The sequence below is a fragment of the Narcine bancroftii genome, chromosome 3 (assembly GCF_036971445.1).
Source record: "Narcine bancroftii isolate sNarBan1 chromosome 3, sNarBan1.hap1, whole genome shotgun sequence".
NCBI lineage: Eukaryota > Metazoa > Chordata > Chondrichthyes > Torpediniformes > Narcinidae > Narcine > Narcine bancroftii.
In genome coordinates this window covers 278,702,693-278,725,110 of record NC_091471.1, presented here as the reverse complement: position 1 = coordinate 278,725,110, position 22,418 = coordinate 278,702,693, and the positions used below count along the sequence as shown (strand labels likewise).

The following is a 22,418-nucleotide window of genomic DNA, read 5'->3' as shown; positions in this document are numbered from 1 at the left end:
TTTACTTTTTCGTATGAATTTTTTATGTTTTACTTTTTGGTCCTCCTGTCCCTCCTTTGCCTGGAGGGTAAATGGACACCGTAAAATGCTAAAGGAACAGGGGACGAGGACTAGTTTATTGTTGCTGTCTTTTTTTAGGGTAACTGTCTATTTAATTTTGTCTCTGGATATATTAGTTGGGATAAGGGAGGGGGGAAAATTGGACTCAACACTGAAGCGTGTATAATTGGAAAACATAGTGTGTTTTGATTATCATGTATTATTATGGATTGTAAACACTGAGTTTGAAAAATTAGAAATAAAATATTAATAAACAGCATGATTTTTCCTTTACAGAAACCATGCTGTCTTGGGCCTATCTTTCTATGCACCTCAAAGTATTCCGTAATCTCATCCTTTACAATTGACTCCTACAGCTTCCCAACCACCAACGTCAGGCTCAAAGGTCCTTTCTGTAGTTTTGCTCCCTTCTTAAATTGCAGTTACATTCACGAACCTCCAGTCCACCGGAACCATGCCAGACTCCACTGATCCCTGAAAGATTATTACCAAGGCCTCCAAAATCTCTACAGTTACCTCCTCCAGAATCCAAGGGTGCATTCCATCCAGTTCAGAAGTCTTATCTATCCTTAGACCATTTATCTTCCCCAGTATCTTCTCTCTCATGATCTTGACTGCACTCACTTCTCTTCCAAGAGAGCCATGATAGTGATGACTAATCCAAAATATTCATTCAATTCGCCTGTCTCTCATTACAATTTATCCACCATCATTTTCTATTGGTCTGATGTCTACTTTGGTCACTCTTTTACTCTTTATATATTTAAAAAAGCTTTGATATTACTTGCTAACCTCCTTTCATAATTCATCTTTTCCTTCCTAATCACCTTCTCAGTTGTCTTTTCCAAGTTTTTAAAAGTTTCCCAGTCCTTGATCTTCCCACTAATTTTTGCTTCCTTCTGTACCCTCTCTTTTGTTTTTACTTTGGTTTTAATTTCCCTCATCAGCCACATTTGTCTAATTTTTCCATTTTCTTTTTTTTGGTATGTGGCTGTCCTACATTTCATCATTTCACGAATAAGGTGCTGTCTTCCCCATTCATGTGTTTTTCCAATCAACTTTGGCCAATTCCTCTCTCATGCAACTGTAATTTCCTTTACTCCACTGAAATATTGACACATCAAACTCTAACTTTTCCTTTTCAAATTTAAAAGTGAACTCAATCATATTGTGATCACTGCCTCCTCAGAGTTCTTTTACCTTAAGGAACCTTAATCATCTCTGGTTCATTGCACAACACCTAATCCTGGTGGGCACATCAACAAGCTGCTCCAAAAAGCCCTCCCATAGGCAATCCACCAACTCTCTCTCCTGAAGTCTTGTACCAACCTGACTTTCTCAATCTACTTTCATGTTAAAATCCCCCATGATTATTGTAACATTGTCTTCTGACATGCCTCATCTATTTCCAGTTATATTTTGCCACCCACATCCTCGATGTTGTTTAGGGGCCTGTATATAACTTCCATTAGTGGCCTTTTTCCTTTACCTTTCCTTAACTCAGCCCATAAAGACTCTACCTCTTCTGATCCTATGTGCCTTTTTTCCAATGATTTAATAGTGTTGCTTACCAGCAGAGCCACACCGTCCCCTCTGCTTCCATGCCTAACCTTGCAATGTTCAGGACCCAATGACATTCATCGTTTAGCCATGACTCAGTAATGGTCACAGTATTGTACCCTCTAATCTATACAGTAAGATCATCCACCTTGTTTAACATCTTAAGACCAGGTTTTGAATGCAATGTGTCTCTGTCATCCCTCCAGCTATTATTTATCTCGTCACCTGCCTGCCTGCCTGTCACCTTTGCTGCACACCATCTTTGTTTTAGTGTTGTTTCCCTCTTCTTCATCCCTAGCACTCTGGTTCCCCTCCCCTGCCAAATAAGATGAAACCCTCCCAAATAGCCACATTAAACTTGCCTGCCAGTATATCAGTCCCCTTTGGGGTCAGGTATAACCCCTCCTTAGTATTGGTTGTACGTTCCCCAAAAGAAATCCCAATGATCCAAGAATCTGAAGTCTGTTCCCCTGCACCAGCCACGCATTTTTCTGCCTGATCTCACTATTCTTGGTCTCACTAACACGTGGCACAGGCAGTAATCGTGAGATTACCACCCTGGAGGTGCTGCTTCTCAGCTTCCTCACTAATTCCCTGTATTCCCTCTTCAGGACCTCCTCACATCTTACCTATGTCATTAGTACTACCATCTACCAAGACTTCTGACTGTGTACCCTCTCCTCTCAGAATGTTCAGGACCCAATTGGAGACATTCTGTACCCTGGCATCAGGAAGTCAATATACCATCCGGATGCCTTTATCCGGCTCATATTCTCCTCACAATGAAATCTCCTAACACTATTGTATGCCTCTTCACCCTCTCTGCTACAGAGCCATGCTCAGTGCTAAAGACCTAGCCCCTGTGGTCAACCTCTGTCAGGTCATCCTCCCCAGTATTTTCTTTTGGAATATTTTATTTACCATTTTCCAAACTTAAGCTCAGTTATCAACATCATCACTGTCAATGTTAACTGTATCAGCATTGAAAATTTTAAATTATCCATTTTATACAATTTTTTGCAGAGTTCAAGCTCTTTTCATCTCCCTTCCTCCCCAACCCTCACACTTAACTAACTACAGTTACATTCAACATTCAAGACCCTCTCAACAAAGGTATAAGACATATATCAGGGTTTTATGGGTTTGTCACAACAGGGCGGCCAGTGCTCAGGCTGTTTACTTCTCTTGACTTTTCCTGGTTGGGATGGGATGGACCCCCTCTCCCCCACCAATTAAGGGATAGATGGGGAAGGTAGGGCAGCGAGGCATGATGGTCCACACTATAATTGTGCCCCTCTGGAATTTAAGTATGGTTGCCAAATTTTCAAAAAAGTGTTATACTTTTTTTCTTAAGTTGTAATTTTCTCCAGGGGAACATTTCTGCATTCCAGCGAGTAATGGTCAGGCATAAGTTGGATTTCCAGGTAACCGCTATGCACTTCCTGGCCACTGCCAATGCAATCATTACGAATTGGATTTGAAATTTGAACAGGTTCATTGAAAGTCTTATGTCCATTATATTTCCCATCATCTCTGGGTCCTGTGGGAATTCTTTACCTATGATTTTTTTCTAGAACTTGGCCTAATTCCACCCAGAAGGATCTCATCTTGGGTTGCATACACAAAAGTTCATCCTCCCCATTGCTATCCAGAACGATAAACTGATTTTCCTTTCCTAAAATCCACAATCAATTCCTTGGTGTTGGTGACATTGAGTGAGAGGTTGCTGTTAGTACACCATTCAGCCAAGTTTTCAATGCTGACTCATTTCCCCTTTTATACAGCTAACTATGGTGGTATTGTCATAGATGTAAAGCAAGTAGAGCAGGGGGCTAAGAATGCACCTCTGTGGTGCTCTGGAGCTGAAGGAAATTGTGGAAGAGGTGTTCTGACTTCTCTGCACTGACTGGAGTCTAGACGTGAGGAAATCCATGATCCAATTGCATACTGGGGTATTAATAACAATAATAAATGCAGCTAGAAACAAGACTCACAATTTGCTGGGTGAAGTGAAATTCAGAGACATTAAAAATCGAGCATCAAAAGTCAGGTCAGGTTTCTGTACCTTGTAGTTCAGCAAGTGAATTGGAATATTTTGGCATGGTGTAATATCTCTTCTGAAATCTTAGAGATCTCCACTCACTTTCAATAACATGGTTTGTTGAATTAAAGCAGCAGAAATTTTCGAGTTCCTATTAGATTGGAGCATCACCAAAAAATACTGTCGCCATTTAGCATTTCTGTACTCGAACATTTCCATTCAAGGGACAGAGTTCTTAGCATCAATAACAAGTTGGAGAGCATTGAAACAGCATTGAGGGCAAAAAGAAGATATTTGCATTGGTTTAAAGTACCCATAATGCAAAACATTTTTTTATTTTTCATTGTTACCATGCTGCATCTCTCAATATTTAAATATTAAAATATTTGCTGGGGCTCTTTTAAATCTATCACAAATCATGAAAGTTCAGCTGTTCTAATATTTGTGTCCACAAACTCTTGTTCAGAGTATGCATGACAAAAACCATCTAGTGGCATTCAAGAACTGTGATGGAGATGAACAATTAATTTTGATATTTTGACTTCCTGATCATTAATTTGTACTAAACTAGTCATTCACCTTTCATATCGAAGGAAGACATTATTGAGATCATCATTGACTTGCAGAAGTTCTTCTGTGATTTCTTCATTAGTTACATTAGAGAGAAGTTCTACAACTCTTTGTTGCATTGCTCGGCAGGTACGATTTAATTCCTTGATCAAAAAGCAAAAGACAAGTTTAATACTTCCTGGCTAATTAAATCATTTAACAAAATATTTCAAGTAGTATTTTACTGAATGAAGATCAATGGTGTTAAAATTGATTTGTTTTCAACTCTCAGCATCAGAGCACAGTTGCAAGCCAGATAATAACCATTAGCAAATGCCCCTTCAGGTTGTGGGTGAATTAAAATAAGATTCTCTCACGAATTGCCTTTAAATTTTCAATGACCATTTCAATGAAGCTGTTGATTTGTGGGGAATTATTCTGGTTTCTGAACAATAGGGTTAAAGGTCAAGGTAAACACAGATGTAATTCAGTAGGACCCTGGAGAAAGCTGGGTAAGGACTTGCAAAAGAATATGTTTAATACTGCTAAAACAAAAATCAAGAGAATGAATTTCAGGTAGATAGTTCTACCTGACAGTGAGCACCAGTGTAAACTTTGATCCAAATACTCTACTGTGCTTTCGTTCTGCTTTGGTTTTAATGGGGACTAGATTCAGGTTGTCATAGAGTCATGCAGAATGGACATTCTGCCTACCACATCCAATCCAACCAGTGGATACCCAGCCGTACTGATCCCTTCTTCCAGCAGTTGGTCAATAATTTTCAATGCCTGGGCGATTCAAGTGCTTCTATCGGCACCTTGATAAATGCTGTTACTGACTCTTCTTCCACCACTCTCTCCCTCATTGAATTCCAAATACTCACCATTCTCTGTGTTAAAAAAAAGGTCCCTTTCAGATAAATCGGTTTTCTTGTTTTAGTTACCTTTGATAAGGGGAAAAGCTTCCTGCAGTCTATCCTCGTAATACAGTGAAACCTTGTTAGAATGTAATTTGTTAATCCGCAGAATTGCTTATAGCGCGGGAGTCTGTGGACCCAAACATTGATTTTAGGAGCCAGGCTAACAGTGGCTAACAGCCACAAACTCAAACATGGACTCTTACGACTCATTTACAAGATATTCAAAAGTAGTGCATTTCCACCCCACCCCACCCCCTGGTCCAATGCCGCCAATACCCCTCCCCCGCTGATCCAAACCCCCAGGTCCAACACTGCCACCACCCCCTCAGGACTGCCATTGCTTCCCCTCCTGGCCCAATGCCGCTGCCCCTCCCAGCCCAACACTGCCGCCCCTCCTTGTCCAACTCTGCCAGCACCCCTCCTGGCCTGATGATGCTGCCAGCCACCCTCTCCTGGTCCAACACCATTGCCACCCCCCCCCCCCCCCCAAAGTCTGACGCTGCCGAAAAATCAGTGCAGCACATCATTCAACCACTGACTCACCATCTGGTATGTGACATGGTGCTTTTTTTATGTGCTCGCTCACTCTAACTTTAGAACTTGGCTATGCCCTTGTCTCCAATCATTTCTGTATCCTTTCCAAAGCCACCACAACTTTCCTGTAATAGACACTGGGCACCAGAACTGCACACAATACTCCAAATGCAGCCTAACCAAAAATTTTATATAGCTACAACGTAACTTGCATACACCATTCCCACACGAGATGTATTCATTGTCTCAGGCACTGCCAAACTGAGGCTAACCATAAATTGGAGGAACAACGTCTTATAATCTGTCCCAGCACTCTCCAACCAGATGACATTAACATCAACTTTTCCAATTTCCGTTAACCCCCTTTCCTGAGTTCCTTGTACCTCTGTCTCCTTTCCTCCAGCTCCCACCCCCTTCTTGTCTCTCTCTCTCCTACCAGAGAGCTACCCCCCCCACCCCCAGCACTTCTTGTCTTTTTTCTCTTCCATCCTCCCACCCCTATCCACCTATGATCTCATATCTGTTAGCCTATGCTGCTCCCCATGCCCCTTCCTCTCCTCTTCTTCCCCACACCACCTTTTCACTCAGGCTCCTGCCTGTTTTTTGCTCATATCTTAATGAAGGACTCAGGCCCAAAACATTGGTTACCCTTTATTTCCTATAGATGCTGCGGACTTCCGGATTTCTCCAGCACATTTGTGTATTACCACGTAACTTGCTTATTTTTACATGAGAAAAGTAAAATGGAGTGCAGAAAGTCAAAAGGTCAATGAGTGTCAGGATAATTTATGTGAATGCCAGTGGTATTCAAAACAAGGTAAATGAATCTGTGGCACAATCAGTGCAAAGGGGTATGATTTAGTGGACCTTACAGAAATGTGGTTGCAGAGTGGAGATGATTGAAAGTTAAGTATCCAAGGGTATCAGTAGGTAGGAAGATAAGGGAGGTGGATCGTGCTCTTATTTAAAGTTAAGATCAGGACAATCTTGAGAAATGATACAAGGTCCAAGGAGCAGAAGGTTGAATCCATCTGGGTAGAGATTAAGAATAGTAAGGGAGAAGAAAATTGTGGGAGTAGTCCATAGGCCACCAAATAATAACACTACAGTGACACAGGCAATAATAAACCAAGAAAATATCTGAAGCATACAAGAATGGAATGGCAGTTGTCATGGGCTATTTAACTTGCACATAGATTGGGCAAATCAAGTTGATCAAGGTAGGCTTAAGGAGGAGTTCATAGAAGGCATCGTAATAGCTCTCTTGTACAGCATGTTACTGATCCTAGAAGGCCACATGCTGTCTTAAATCTGGTCCTGTGCAATTTGAGACTGGTAAAACAAGTTAAGGATCCTTTTCGAAAGAGAAATTACAAATTAATTGAATTTCTCATACAAATGGTGGGTGGAATAGTACAATCTAAAACCAGTGTATTATGCCTGACCAAAGTCCTTCACAGGATGAGGGAGGAATGGGCTAGTGCAGTCTGGGAACAGAGGCTATATGGAAGGACAGTTGAGGAATTGTAGAAGACTTTCAAAGAGGTTTTACACACTGCTGAACTAAAGAATATTCCAGTTGAAAGCAAGGATAATAATAGGGAGAGCGAGGCTTGTATAACTAAGGAAATAAAGGAAAGCATCAAATTAACGCTCAAACATACAAAGTTGCCAAGGGTAGTGAGAAACTGAAAGATTGGGAAAATAAAGAAAGGGAAGATAGATTATGAATGTAAACTAGCGCAAAATATAATTTTATAAATGGAAAAGGATGTTTAAAGCCAATGTAGGCCCCTTGGAAGATGGGAAGGGCAAATTAACATTGGGTAACATGGAAATTGCTGAGACCTTGAATGATTTCATGGTGGAAGACACATCTAACATGCCAAAGAATGATGTTAAGGGTGTTAAGGATGTTACAAAAGAGGTGGTGCTGACTGAATTAGTTGATTTAAAGTTGTAAAACTCCCCTAATCCTGGTGGAATGCACCCAGGATACTGAAGGAAATGGCGGAAGTTATAGTCAAAGCATTTGTGCTAATTTAACAAAATTCTCTGGACTCAGACCAGGTCCTAGCAGTTTAGAAGAAGGCAAATATCACACCTCTGTTTAAAAAGAGGATGTAGGCAAAAGGCAGGGAACTATGGGCAAGTTTGCTTAACACCTATAGTCAGGAAAACTTTTTACACTTTCATAAAGGAAGAAATATAGAGATATATGGATAGGAGTTATTCCAGCTGTGAAATGCAGAAGGGCAGGTCCGTTTGATAAATTTACTGGAGTATTCTGAGGCTATAACAAGCACCTTGAACACTTGGATTTCTAGTAAGTTGCACATAAAGACATCCCTAACATAAGGGTGCTTGGATTTGGGATAATATATTAGCATGGCAGAGAGTTGTGATAAATACTGTAGGTGTTTCTCTGGTTGGCAATCAGTGTTGAGCAACTATTCACCATGTACATGAATGATTTGGAAGAGGAGACCAAGTATAATGTATCTGATTGCTGATGACCTGAATTGAGTAGAAAAACAAATTGTGCAGAGTCTGCAGAGATATTGATGAGTGAGTTTACAAGGTTCTGGCTGATGGAGTACAATATTGGTACATGCAAGGTCATTCACTTTGGAAGAAAATATCATCAAATAACTATTTTCTAAACTCAAAAAACCTTACATCATTTGTCCATACAAGGCAGCATGTAGCACATAAGCACGATGCTTTTACAGCGCCAGTGCCCCAGGTTCAAATCTGGCACTGTCTGTCAGGAGTTTTTACAACTCCATACTTGGGTTTACCCTGAGTAATCCAGTTTCCCCCCCACCTTCGGAAACATACTAGGTTGGAGGTTAATTGTGTGTAATTGGGTGGCATGGGTTTCAATGGCCAGAAGTGGCTGCTATTGTGTTGTAAATAAAATATTATTTTTTTTAAAAATCAGTCATGTTGCAAAGAGTTGGTTTCAATGCTTGACAAGACATAAAATTGTAAATTGTAAAAAGACTGAGAAAAACCTGGATATTAAAATATTTTTACATGTTAGAAACATTCTACATAATTCAAAGAATTTAGCTTTGAGATCTTTAAGAAGAGCATGCATTGTGCCATACGTAGTACAGATTGCAACAAACAAAACTTTAGTATTCTCACCTGCAGCAACTCTAAGTCTGATTGATTTTCTTCCCCAGGGACTGTTTCAGTCAACATCTCAGACATCACTTTTGTATTTCCACGGACAACATCCAGCTCACTGCGTAACCTGGCAAGCTGCCACATAAAAATTCAATTTAAAACTGAAGGCAAACTCTTAGATTAGCCCAATGCAGCAACTACTGCAAACCCATAAATAGACTTGTTCACAAATTGAAAACATAATGAGAAAGTCAACCCATTCCACACACTAGAAATATGAATATTTCTGGCACAGCAACACAAGATCAGTAACATGCTGTACAAGAGAGCTATCACGATGTGTGAGTGTGTGTATTTTTTATATATATCTCTATCTCCAGCATCACATATAAAACAAGCAAGAACTGCTTCAAAATATAATTTTCCATTACTTAATCCTGGTCGCACAATACCAGAGGTGAGAAGAGAAATGGGTTAAAACTTACTGGTGCCCAAGACTCAATGAAAAATATGCAGCTCGCTGTAAGCTCACTGAATTTTTTTTTACCTGCTCAACATTTGCAGTGACAGATCTAGATGAAAGGCTTTGAGGGCCAGTCAGTGTATTTGGAGCTGATGGAAACCTCTTTGTGGGAATGGTTTTCTGCAACGATTGGGGTACAGGTTTGTTCATTGCAGGATCAACCTCAGGAACACACTGCAATATAAAAAAAATATCAGTGTAATAAATACGTGCTTTGGGCTCAATAGCTTCCATTTTTGAATGAGCACATTGTTAATTTTGGCAGGAGACTAGGCAAATAAAGAACCAACAAAAGGGAAGAGCCCAAGTGACTTCCTGACTGGTTGCATCACTGTCTGATATGGATGAGCCAATGCACAGGACAGAAAAAGATTACAGAGTTGTGGACTTGGCCAGCACCATCATAGGTATCAGTCTTCACTCCATAGAGGTCATCTACAAGAGGTGGTGACTTAAGAAAGAAGCCTCTATCTTCAAGGCCATTCCCTCTTCACACTGCTGCCCATTAGGAAGGAGGTACAGGAGCCTGAAGGCAAACACTCAGTGATACACAAACAGCTTCTTCCCCTCTGCCATCAGGTTTCCGAATGGACAATGAACCCCAGACACGATTCTTTTGCATGAATGTAATTATTTTAAAATGTATTTTATACCAATATTTGCTGGAAAACAACAAATTTTGTGACACATTCATGACAATGAATTCTGATTCTCACCAATGATGCAATTGGATCCACCAAGGATAAGATTGATTAGATTCACCTCTGCACTGTCCTTGTAGAGCCAAAGACCTGTCTCTTCACTGAGAATAGACTCAAAGTTGTGCAGCAGTACTATTCATGCCTAACAGAGAGAAAATTGCTGCCAGAATCCCAGTAATTTCCTCCACTGCTTCCAGTAATGTCATAGGATACACCTGTTCAAACCCTGGGGATTTATTTCCCTTTATGTACTTCAAGATCTCCTTCATAATGTTGATGTGCTTCGGGTATCACTGTTCTTTTCCCTGAACTCACCAGCTTCCATGTCTTTGCCCATAGTTGGCACAACATCGTGGGCCGAAGGGCCTGTACTATGATGTTCTATGTCAATACTATGCTAAATGAGATAGATTCAGAACAGATTTGACAGAGACATAAGTTAACATTTATTTTCCAGATATTCTTTTAAAAAATATTGAAAGTTCGCAAGCAAGTTTGCCCTATATTAGAGCTAAAAGACCAACTCAAGTCATTGTGCATATAAACCACAAAACCATACTAGCGCATAGAAACAGGCCCATTCAGCCCCTATAGTCTGTGCCAAACCATTTTTTTGCCTAGATCTACTGACCTGCACCCAATCCACAGGCCTCCAGTCTGAGAAGCAATCATCCACCATTACTCTCTGACTTCTTCTGTCCAACTATTGTTGAATCCAGTTCACTACTTCACCATGAATACCGAGCATCTGAATCTTTCTAATAACCCATTTGGCACCTTATCAAAGGCCTTACTAAAGTCCATGTAAACAATATTCCATCCTTTCCTTCATCAACTTTCCTGGTAACCTCCTCGAAAAACTCCATCGGTTAAACAGGACCTACCACACACAAAGCCATGTTGACTATCCCTAATCAGTTTCTGGCTATCCAAATAATTGTATATCGGACCACCTTCCAATAATTTACCTACTACTGACAGTAATTACTGACAATAATTTACGTACTCATCAACCTATAATTTCCAGGGTTACTTTTGGAGCTTTCTTTAAACAGCGGAACCACATGAGCTACCCTACAATCCTCTAGCTCCACACCCATGGGTAAGGACATTTTAAATATTTACCAGAGCCCCTGCAATTTCTACACTAGCCTACCTCAAGGTGATATCTTGTCAGGCCCTGGGGATTTATATTTGCTTTAAGACAGCAAGCACCTCCTCCGCTTTAATTTGTATAGGTTCCATGACCTCACTGCTTGTTTTCCTTACTTCCCATGACTCTGCCTGTTTCCTGAGTGAATACTGATGAAAAACAACAAAACTATCAAGAGCCACATTTTACAAAAGAGCTACCCTTTGAGAGATTTTGCGTACACTTGCAATATGTTATGCTCATTACTTTGTAAATATCAATGCCATAAATGTAGCGATAGAATATAATGATTTCCGATTTTTCTTAAATCTAGACCATACAAGTCATTAACGTAGAGGAGGCACACCATGCTAAATTCCTTTTCCCATGAGAAAAAAACGCAGCCACCCGTGGTATTTTAGTGCAGGTGTACTCTGCAATTTTATAATCATTTGTGTCCAGACAATAGCTGACTTTCTTATCATTTCCATTAGGCCTTTCAGCAGCTGTGCAAAGAGAGACTGCATTCTCAACTTCCAGAAATAATTTAATCGCTTTCAGAAGCGCGACACACATACAAGTCAGTCCATTACTTGGAAGCATCTAACTCATTAACAAGTTAAAACTTACTCTTCCTGGTGTGTGTATTGGAGACAGTGCATCCAGATCTGCCATTGGGAACTCCATCCCTTTTCTCTTTAACTCTTCATAAATATGAACTACACCAGTTAGATCCGGACTGCTTCTGAAAGCATCAGCCCAAGCCTAGGAATAAAGATACCAAACAATAGAGCAAATTCTTGCTAATATAGTGAAAAGTTTATAAATGACTCTCCAAATGATCTTATAATGAGTTGCCACAGTTCTCTGCTGCATTAAGTGGTCAGGGAATTCTAGAGAATAGCATAGGTTCTGTATTTTATGCAATCTTTCTTGGTTAATATGACTAATAAGGGGCACTTAGCAATAATAATAGGAGCTGCATTCACATCATGACCACCATAAAGTTTAGGTATAGCTCACTTTAAATAGTGCAGCATACTCTCAATACCTTACCTAACACTCAGATGTAGAATGAAGGGGTCTGTGGTCTGTGCACATTTAAGGGAACAAGGTGCGATCACAAGCTCTTAAGGCAAGAATTTTAGGATATGATAGCTGTATTAACAATATACTACATATTTACTCATTAAAAACAAATCCCATAACAAACAAAATAGCATTTTTACCCTCACAATATTCATTACTATTACGTACTCCCATTTTCAGTTCATTTACATTTGAGTGGGACTGTCACTTTAAGAGGACAGATCAGGTCGCAAGCCTTGGAGATTGACTGTGGGTTAACAGGATGAGGACAGCATGTACAAATATTCGATATTCTGAGGAGGAAGGAAATGCAGTGACAATGTGACCAATACGTTTGCTCAGGGGCCATTTTCAAGGAGCCAGGACAGGAGAAAGGAGCTCTTAGAAATGATACTGTGCTAAAGTGGCCTCATGTGGTAATAGATAATTTGTCTGATTTCTCCACATTATAGGGAATGAGTATGCCACACTGTGACCAAAAGGAAAGGTGACTTTAAATGGCTGACTCACAAAAACTTTTGGAAGCTTTGTGAAAATCATTCATTTCGTGTCCCCTAGAAAAGGAAAAGGTGAGTTTGGAGATTTCTCTGGAAGCAGATCGACAAGGATTTTGAGAGTTTATACCAGTCTGTCACCCTGGTCTCTCCCACCTCATTCGTAATTACATCAATTTAAGAGCCTTTGTGTCAACACTGGATTCCTGAGACTGGACTTTGAACTGCCTTTCGAGAATTGGGCCTGAACTGTAATGGTTTAGGATCTTTACACACGCACGCGTGCGCGCACACACAAATATTTGCATAGGTGGTATTTAAGTTTAGATAGGTTTAGCTAAGTTAGATAAGGTGTTATATTATTGGTACTTAAAAATAAAATATTATTTTAAATATAACACAGTCTATGCTAATTTCTATTGCTGCTGACTGATTACGTAACAAAATTGGGAGCTCGTTCGGGATCACTCAAATTGGGAGCTGGGTGATCAATTAATTTTTAATTTGATGATCCCACCTTTGCATATTTGCGGGGGGAGTAACGAGTTGTTGACTACTGTACAAAAGTTGGAACTTGCGGTGGTAAAATAAGCGATGAAAAAGGCAAAGATTCAAAAAATTATAGACCACTATTATGTAATAAAAGGAAAATTTGTAGAGCAAGAACAAAAGCAGTTTGAGTTGAAAAACTAAGGGAGGAAACGGAAACAAAAGCAGTTTGAACTAGAATTAGAGAAATTTAGAGATGCAGAGAGAGAAAGGAAATTTGAGGCAGAGCAAAGAGAAAAACAAGAAAAGTCTGTTATAAAAAATTAAGATTGGAATTTGAGAGAGAAAAACGTAGAGATGCAGAATAGCAAAGATTTTAAAAGGAGGAAGCCGAGAAACAAAAATGGTATGAGCTAGCATTAGAAAAATGTAGAAGGGAGAAACCTGAGAGGCAAAGGCAGTTTGAGGAAGAAACCTTCCAGAGGGGTAATGTGGAATATCCATGCAAGTTCAAAAACAAATCGGGAATTAGTGCTAGGGACAAAGAAGAAGGGAGGCCAGAAAAGGGAAAACCACTATTGTAAGAAAAGGAAAAACCACTATTGTAAGAAACCTGTTTATGTTGTAGCAAATTGTTCCTTGCTGAGGAAAAAGATGAGAAATGGAGTTCTACTTCTGGTCCTAGTAAGAGGTTGTGACCAGTAGGAAGGTTAGGGCAGTTCCTCCATTTGATGAGACAAAGACAGATTTGGATATATACTCAATCTGCACAGTGACTCAAGCTATGGATACAAAGCTTGCCAGAGCAGATGATGCTGAATGGATTTATTTAAAAAGGACCGGAATGGCAAGATGGAATGTAGAAATTCAAAGTTGTATTAAATTACATATAATTTAAAAAATAAATATTAGGTTTAAATTTATAATGTTGTGCTTCCCATGCCTCTGGATCTGCAAGAATCTCCAAGGATTTTGTTTAAATATGTGTGATGGATGACATCCCTCTGTGCAATCCTGAAAGTTTCTTTCTTTCCTTTCAGTTTTTATATAACTATATTTTATCTTTATATCAACTATTTTGAGAGTGAGGGGTTTGGGGGGAGGGAGGATGTTTTTAGGGGGGGGGGGAATTATAAATACCATCATGTTTTAGTTTTTTATCCCTTTGTAATCTGTACTATTATATTAAATTTGACTACAACACGTACAGAGAAAATTTTAAATAAAATATTTTTAAAAAAGGGACCAGAATCTGTGAAAGTGCAAAACAGCACTCAGGTTGTAATGACCTGCCAAAGGCTTTACATCCTATGTACTGGACCAGAGTTCTGGTGTTAAACCCAAGAGTGGGGATTTGTCGTTGTCCTGAGAAGAGTTTATACTGGGGCAGAGCAGAGATCCTGATTGTACTGAAGTGAGAGATAAGGCTCTCTCTGATGAGGAAATTAAAGAAAGGGTGAAAAGTTTGTTCGGTCAGAACTTTGTCAGGAACACTTGATAAACTGAAAGTCATTTTATGTCACCAGCCTGTGCTTAAGTCACCTGACTTTGAAAAGCCATTTTCTTTAGTAGATGCTAGTGATGAAGCTGCAGTAATGATATTGACTATCCAGTGGCTTACTTCTCTAAGAAATTCAATAAACATCAAAAGAATTATTTTACTACAGAAAAAGAATTATTGGCCCTTGTACTGGCTTTGCAGCATTTTGATGTTTACATCTTCACAGCTCAGGGCTGACCTGTTCAGTGTACTGATCCATAATCATTTAGTGTTTCTGAATAGAATGAAAAACAAAAATAGATGATTGTTAAACTGGAGACTACTTTTACAGGAATATGACTTAATGATAACTCATATTATAGGCAAGGATAATGTAATTGCTGATTGCCTTTCAAGATGCTAAGTTTACAATGCTATTGAAAAATATTATATTTGCCTGTATTATGTCAGGTAAATAGTGAATGTATTATTTCAAACATTGTAGGTTGAAGTTAAAAATTTGCTCTTACAGCTCAAAATTTTCTTTGTTGGCAGGAGGTATTATGAGCTCCCATTTTTCAGGACATTTTCATTTGAGTGGGACTATCTCTTTAAGAGAACAAATCAGATTGCAAGCCCTGCAGGCCCTGGAGATTGACTGTGGGTTGACAGGCTGAGGACAGTGTGTACCTAAATTCGATACTTCTGAGGAGAGAGGAAGTGCATGGAGGCACAGGTACAGAGACAATATGACCAATATGTTAAAGCAACAGTACACTGTTTGCTCAGGGGCCAATTTTAAGGAGCCAACACATGAGCAAGGAGCTCTTGGAAGTGATACTGTGCTGAAGTGGCCTTGTATGGTAATAGACAATTTGTCTGATTTCTCGAGATTATAGGGGAATGAGTATGCCACACCATGACCAAAAGGATAGGTGACTTTAAACGGCTGACCCACAAAAGGGTTCTGGACACTTTGTGTCGCCTAGAAAGAGAAAAATAATGTTTGGATTGCCACTCACCTTGAAAGGACATTTCTATGGAAGCAGCTCGACAAGAATTTTGTGAGTTTACACACGTTTCTTCCACTTCTTTTGTAATTATTTCTTTACATCAATTTAAGAGTCTTCTGAGACTGAACTTTAAATTGCCTTTCAAGAATTGGGCCAGCAGAACTGTAATAGTTTGGAATATTCACACACACACACACACACACACACACACACACACACACACGCACGCACACACACATGTATATTTGGGCATAATTGGGGTTTATATTTAGATAGGTTTAGATAAATTTAGATAAGTTAGGTAAGGTGTTATATTAGCCCACTGTCTGGGATAATTTCTATTACTGCTGTCTGGGTACATAACAATTACATTTATTGAAGAATCAAATTAATGAGTTCACCAAATAATGAACCGTATTTAAAACATGAAATACTTGCGGTTGTATTTATAAATAACAAGTAATAAGGGTCTGAAGTGCAATAGCTTTCATTATTTTTCACCACTCCACATCCCTAGAAGGGCAGTGAAAGTCAGGCGTAAAGTTCATGAGAACATTCTCTCAGCAATGGCTGGTGTCTGCTTGTTACCTCAATTCAAGAGCAAGAGCAAACCAAACAATTTATCTTTATGCTTCTTGAACACTGTGTGACATGCTGAGCTCCTCCTCCAGCACTTTTGTGTTTTAAACTACAATCACAGCATCTACACACTTTTATGTTTCACACCATTATATTTGTGCTCTTTTTTTGTTAGTTGTGATGCTTCATACAGGAAATGCCCAACTGTATGGACTAGGAGAATCTTTCCTCATATTGGCATGAAAATGATGTCTATGCCTAACACAACAAACCAGCACAGGGAGGGTGCTGAACATGAATAGTAATATCAAGTTAATAGAATGCTTACTTGGCATAATATGTAAAATTCCAGTCTCTACAATACCAAAGTCTGCTTCTGCATTAATTACAGGCAGTGGCCCCCTTTCCCTGGGCAGCTGCCTTGTGTCAAAAATTGCTATGGCAGGGGACTGCAGAAGAAAGGCAAATCTCTAGACCGCGTGGCATGATTTATTTGTCCCTACTTTATGGTAAATGTACGATTTTCAAAAGAAAGTCATCAATCATCAGAAGATATTTATAAAATTAAGCAGCAAAAGATAAGTTCATAAAAAACACACACACACACACACACCTGTATCAGTCCAAGCACTTTATCCTGTACAATAGCTGGTGGATTATTCTTTGGTAAGACAATTTTGACCAAAACGCCATCAATGAAGTCCCGGTTAGCTACAAGGATGTGGAAGCGATGACCACAGTTCTTAACGCAAGTCTCCAAGATCTAATTATGAAAGTGAGATAAATGAACTGTTTTGTTAAATTTAAGCAAGCTGCATTCATTCAATGTCTTAATGGGTTAATTGCGTAGTAATTTTTTTTGCAATTACCTTTTAAAACACACAGCACACTTTATATTTTGTTTTAAAAATTGTTTGAGGGAGAATTAACTATTGATCCTGAACTAAGAAGAGAAAATGCTGGAGATATTCCTCAGTTGAGGCAACTGTGGAGAGAGAAAGAGTTAACCCTTCACGTTAATGATTTCCAATAAAATGAGAAAAGTGAGAAAATTAATGCGTTTCAAGTTGCAGAGTAGGGATGGTGATATCAAAAGGAACATCGATGATAGCATGCAAGACAAGGTTATCCAGGAAGCACCGATGTGGCTGATGCCATCAAAGATGATAGTGAAAGCTTGTCGATCACAACTGCTGAGTCTGGAGCATCGCAGGGCACCAGAGAAAAATGTTGGAACTACGAGATGCATTTCACAGAATGGGTGCAGCACAAGAAGAGACCATTCAGAATCCGTATTGCAGCATGCAAGAATAATCCTGCTAGTCTCACTATACTTCCATTCTATAGGGAACTTCAAATTCTTTCTTTCCAGTTACAGCATTCAAAATATCTGAATTTACCTCCACTACCACAAACCCTAACTATTCTCTGCATTTTCCTTCTGTGCCTTCTCTAAAGCTTTCACATCATTCCTACCTTTCCTAGGTAGTGGGAGATATAGATGAAGTTCATGGAGGGAAGGGAAGTTTGCACTATTTCTGAGCTGTCTTCACTAACTCCTATAACGAGGTGATCAAAACTGTCACAATACTCCAAGTGCGATCTCATCAACATCTTGTATGGATGTAACATAACATCATAACATCCCTGCTCCTGTACTCAATGCCTTGAATTCAACAAAAAGATAACTAGAATTGCACAAAATATTCTTATAAAGGCTCTTGCATTCTGTGCCTCCAAAACTTTGGATCCCATAAGCACATATCCTCCCAGATATAATATGAGGATGTAAGAGAGAGGGGGAAAAGGTAGGAATTGGAAGCTGATAGGTCGAATTATGTGAGGAGGGGGATGATAGGCGGAGGCTGGCAGGTGAAGGGGGAAGTTGGGACACAGTAGCTGATGGGTGTTAAATAAAGCAGACAAAGAAAGGGAAAAAGGGGACATGTAGAACCAGGTGGGCTGAGGGGAGGGTGGAAGTAGAGGTAGAGGTGAGAAGGTAATATGTGGAGAGATAGCAGGTTGATGAAAAAGGAATCTGACAAGCAAGGAAGGTTACAAGTCAAGGAGTAAAAGGGAGAGATGATGAGCAAACCAGCTGGGCATGGAAAAGGAGATCCAGTAAATAATTTGGGTGTTACACAGACGGAACCAGGTGGAGGAGGCTGAAGACAGAGAGTGGTAGTGGATGATGGCTTCTCAGACTGGAGGCCTGTGACTAGTGGTGCTGGGACCATTATTGTTTGTTGTCTATATTAATCATCTGGATGATAATGTGGTAAACGGATCAGCAAATTTGCTGATGACACAAAGATTGAAGGTGTTGTGGAGAGTGAGGAAGGCTTTCAAAGCTTGCAGAGGGATCTGGACCAATTGGAAAAATGGGCCAGAAATGACAGATGGAATTTAATGCAGACAAGTGTGAGGTGTTGCATTTTGGAAGGACAAACCATGGTAGGACATACACAGTGAATCGTAGGGCACTGAGATGTATGGGGGATCAAAGGGATCTGGGAATACAGATACACAATTCCCTGAAAATAGCATCACAGGTGAACAGAGTTGTAAAGAAAGCTTTTGCCTTTCATAAATCAAAATATTGAGTACAGGAGTTGGGATGTTATAAGATTTGGTGAGGCCAAACTTGGAGTTCTGGTCACCAAACTACAGGAAGGATATCAGTAAGATTGAAAGAGTGCAGAGAAGATTTACTAAGATGCTGCCAGGTCTTCAGGAGTTGAGTTACGGGGTAAGATTAAACAGGTTAGGACTTTATTCCTTGGAGCGTAGAAGAATGATGAGAGATTTGACAGAAGTTTACAAAATTATGAGGGGTATAGACAGAGTAAATGCAAGTAGGCTCTTTTCACTTAGATTAGGAGAGATAAATACGAGAGGACATGGCTTTAGGGTGAAAGGAAAAAGATTTAGGGGAAACTTTTTCACTCAAAGAGGGGTGGGAGTGTGGAATGAGCTGCCATCCGACGTGGTAAATGTGGGCTTCCTCAAGTTTTAAGAATAAATTGAATAGATTATATGGATGGGAGAGGTCTGGATAGTTATGGAGTGGGTGCAGGTCAGTGAATCTAGCAGAGTGATATTTCATCAGAGTTTAGAAGGGCCGAATGACCTGTTTTCTGTGCTGTGGTTTTTATGGTTGTATGGGATCCAAGTGAGTTAGCTAATTGGATATGGAATTGGTTTAATGAAAAGAGTCAGAGTGTGGTAGTGGAAGGTTGTTAATCAGATTGGAGGCATGTGATCAGCAGGTATTGGTATTGGGTCCAATGTTGTTTGTCATCTATCATAACAATTTGGATGACAATGTAGTTAGGATGGTTATGAACGACACCAAAATTGATGGTATAGTAGAGAGGTGGCCAACCTTTTAATTTTTAATTTAGCGGTTAGTGCAATGTCTCTATAGCACCAGCGATCGGGACTGGACCGGAGTTCGAATCCCACCCTGTCTGCATGGGTTTTCTTGGGGGCTCCAGTTTTCTCCCACCCTTCAAAGACATATTGGGGGTGGAGGTTAATTGAGAGTAAATTCGGCAGCACGGTGTGTGCAGGTCAGTGGGACTAGTGGTATCAGAATCAATTGTCATGAACAAGTCAAACATATATATTATAACCATCTTATGATATTACTATAAAAATTTTTTAAAAAAACAATAATAATGCACGAAAAGTAAGGCAGTGTCTTTGGTTCATTGATTATTCAGGAATTATGGCATCATTCAGGAAAATGATGACAGCGGAGAAAAAGCTGTCCTTGTGCCGCTAAGTGCTCGCCTTAAAGCTCCTATACCATTTCCCCGATAGTAGCAGAGTGAAGAGGGCATGGCCTGGGTGATGGGAGTGTCTTTGAGGATAGCGTCTATTTTTTTAAGATACCGCCTCATGTTGATGTCCTCGACGGAGTGAAGTTTGATGTCTGTGATGTCGCACACCGAGTTAACAACACTCTGGAGTTTATTCTTGTCCTCAGAGTTGGCGCCCCCATACCAGGCAGTGATGCAACCAGCCAGAATGCTCTCCACGGTCCACCTGTAAAGGTTTACAAGAGTTTTCAGTGACCTACCGAATCTCCTCAGACACCTCACAAAGTAGAGCGGCTGGCGAGCCTTCTCTGCGATTGCATCAACATGGAGGCTCCAGGTCAGATCCTTGGAGATGTTGACACCCAGGAATTTTAAGTTCTTTACCTCTACTGAGCCCTTGATGTTCCCCTGTCTTCCTCCTGAAGTCCACAATCATCTCCTTGGTTTTGCTGACGCTGAGCACAAGCTGGTTGTTGTTACAGCATTCAACGAGCTGCTCCATCTCCCTCCTGTACGCTTCCTCGTTGCTGTTCGTGATTCTGCCGACCACTGCGGTGTCATTGGCAAACTTTTAGATAGTATTGGAATTGTGGCTGGCCACATAGTCATCGGTGTATAACGAGTAGAGCAGTGGGCTAAAAGTAGAAGTGCCAGATGGCCTGTTTTCTGTGCTGCAGTATTCAATTGTTCTATGGGTGTATAGGTAACATAGTTCCATGAATGTGGTGAAGGAAGTCTTTGGCAGACTTGCTTTCATCAGTCAAGGCACTGAGTACGGAAGCAGGGATGGTATGTTGCAGCTGTACATGATGTTAATGAGATCACACTTGGAGTATTGTGTGGAATTTTGATCATCCAGTTACAGAAATTAGTGAATACAGCTCAGAAGTAATGCAAACTTCCCTTCCCTCCATGAACTTCATCTATATCCACTTCCTAGGAAAGGTAGGAAGGACCCGTCACACCCTGGACACACACCCTTCTCCTTCCTCCCATTGAAGACAAAGCTTAAGAGCGTGAAATCATGCTCCAACAGTTTTCAAGACAACTTATTCCAAAAAAGGTTGACACCAAGCGGGGTGTGGGGGGGGGGAGGGGCATTCACGGGTATCGCCCCACCAAGCAAGGAACTGTGCTCCCCATATGCTCGTGGTCATCGCTTGCCATCAGACCTGACCCCCCCTCCCCACCCTCATCACTAGAGTGTGTCAAGCGTCACTAACATCTAGCTTGACACACACTAGTGACTCTCCACAAAATAAAAGCAGCACTTTCAGCTGCTACAGGGGGATGGACGAGGTTAACATTTGTTCAGCAGATAGGTACCAACTAACCCCCCCCCCCCCACCCCGGCCCTGCTGAGTGAATCTACGAGTGTTCACAACCCCACCCTCCCAGTGAACCTAATGCCCCCCTTCAACACTCGTTTTTGTGGCTGACCCTGGCCAGGATCATAGGTTTGAATTATAAAATAGCTATATATGTTGGAACATTTCTCCTCGGCGAGATGGCAGCTCAGGGAGGACCTTATAAAGGTTTACATAAAATCATTCAGCATGTAGATAAATAGTCATAGTCTCCTTCCCAGGGCTAGAGAAATTTAAAACTAGAGAATATAGATTTAAGGTGAGAGGGTAAAAGATATAATGGGATTGGAGGGTCATCTTCTTCCCACAGTGTGTGCAGTGAGCTGCCAGAGGAAGTGGGGACATTTGTGACATTCAAGACAATTAGACAGGGACAATGCCGAGGAAAGGATAAAGGGACATGGGGTGATTGGAAGCAAATTGGACCAGCTTGGCCAGTGAGGACCTGTTTCCATGCTATAGATTCTTCAAGATCCTTTTATTGTCATGTAATAAAACAGAAAATGGAATATTACACTAAATGCAGACACAGAGTTAGCATTAGTACTGCCCAATGCCCCTTATGGTAAGAAAAATAGGCAAAAAAGTCACTGGTTCTCTGAGTGTCTGTGGATCTGCCTCCAGTGCTCCCTAACCTGAACCTCCATATCAAACCTCCATGATCTGGGACTCAACACCCTACTGTGTAATTGGATCCTTGATTTACTCACTTCCAGTCCATAATCACTGAGGATTGGTAAAAATATCTCTTCCACAATCTTCATCAGTACCAGAGCACCATAGGGTTGCGTTCTTAGCCTCCTGCTCTACTCGCTTTACACCTATGACTGTGTGGCTCAATGTGACAACAACACCATCTACAAATTTGCTGACACTACCACATAAGCAGGTTGTAAAAAAGGGGCAATGAGTCAGCAAACAGGAGGGA

At 40.4% G+C, this 22,418-nt stretch overlaps 1 protein-coding gene across 7 annotated transcripts in view; it reads right to left on the bottom strand.

The window, feature by feature from the left end:
* Positions 1-22,418, bottom strand: part of LOC138758835 (TOM1-like protein 2) — a 120,697-nt gene that overhangs the window by 46,615 nt on the left and 51,664 nt on the right. For 6 of the 7 annotated variants that reach the window (XM_069928268.1, XM_069928269.1, XM_069928271.1 and 3 more), the window contains exons 4-8: positions 16,913-17,062; positions 11,786-11,920; positions 9,347-9,496; positions 8,818-8,934; positions 4,241-4,374 (exon numbers count right to left, since the gene is read on the bottom strand). In XM_069928268.1, coding sequence (XP_069784369.1) covers positions 4,241-4,374; positions 8,818-8,934; positions 9,347-9,496; positions 11,786-11,920; positions 16,913-17,062 — 686 coding nt within the window. The remainder of the gene's footprint in view (positions 1-4,240; positions 4,375-8,817; positions 8,935-9,346; positions 9,497-11,785; positions 11,921-16,912; positions 17,063-22,418) is intronic. The other variant, XM_069928272.1, reaches the window with a different exon arrangement.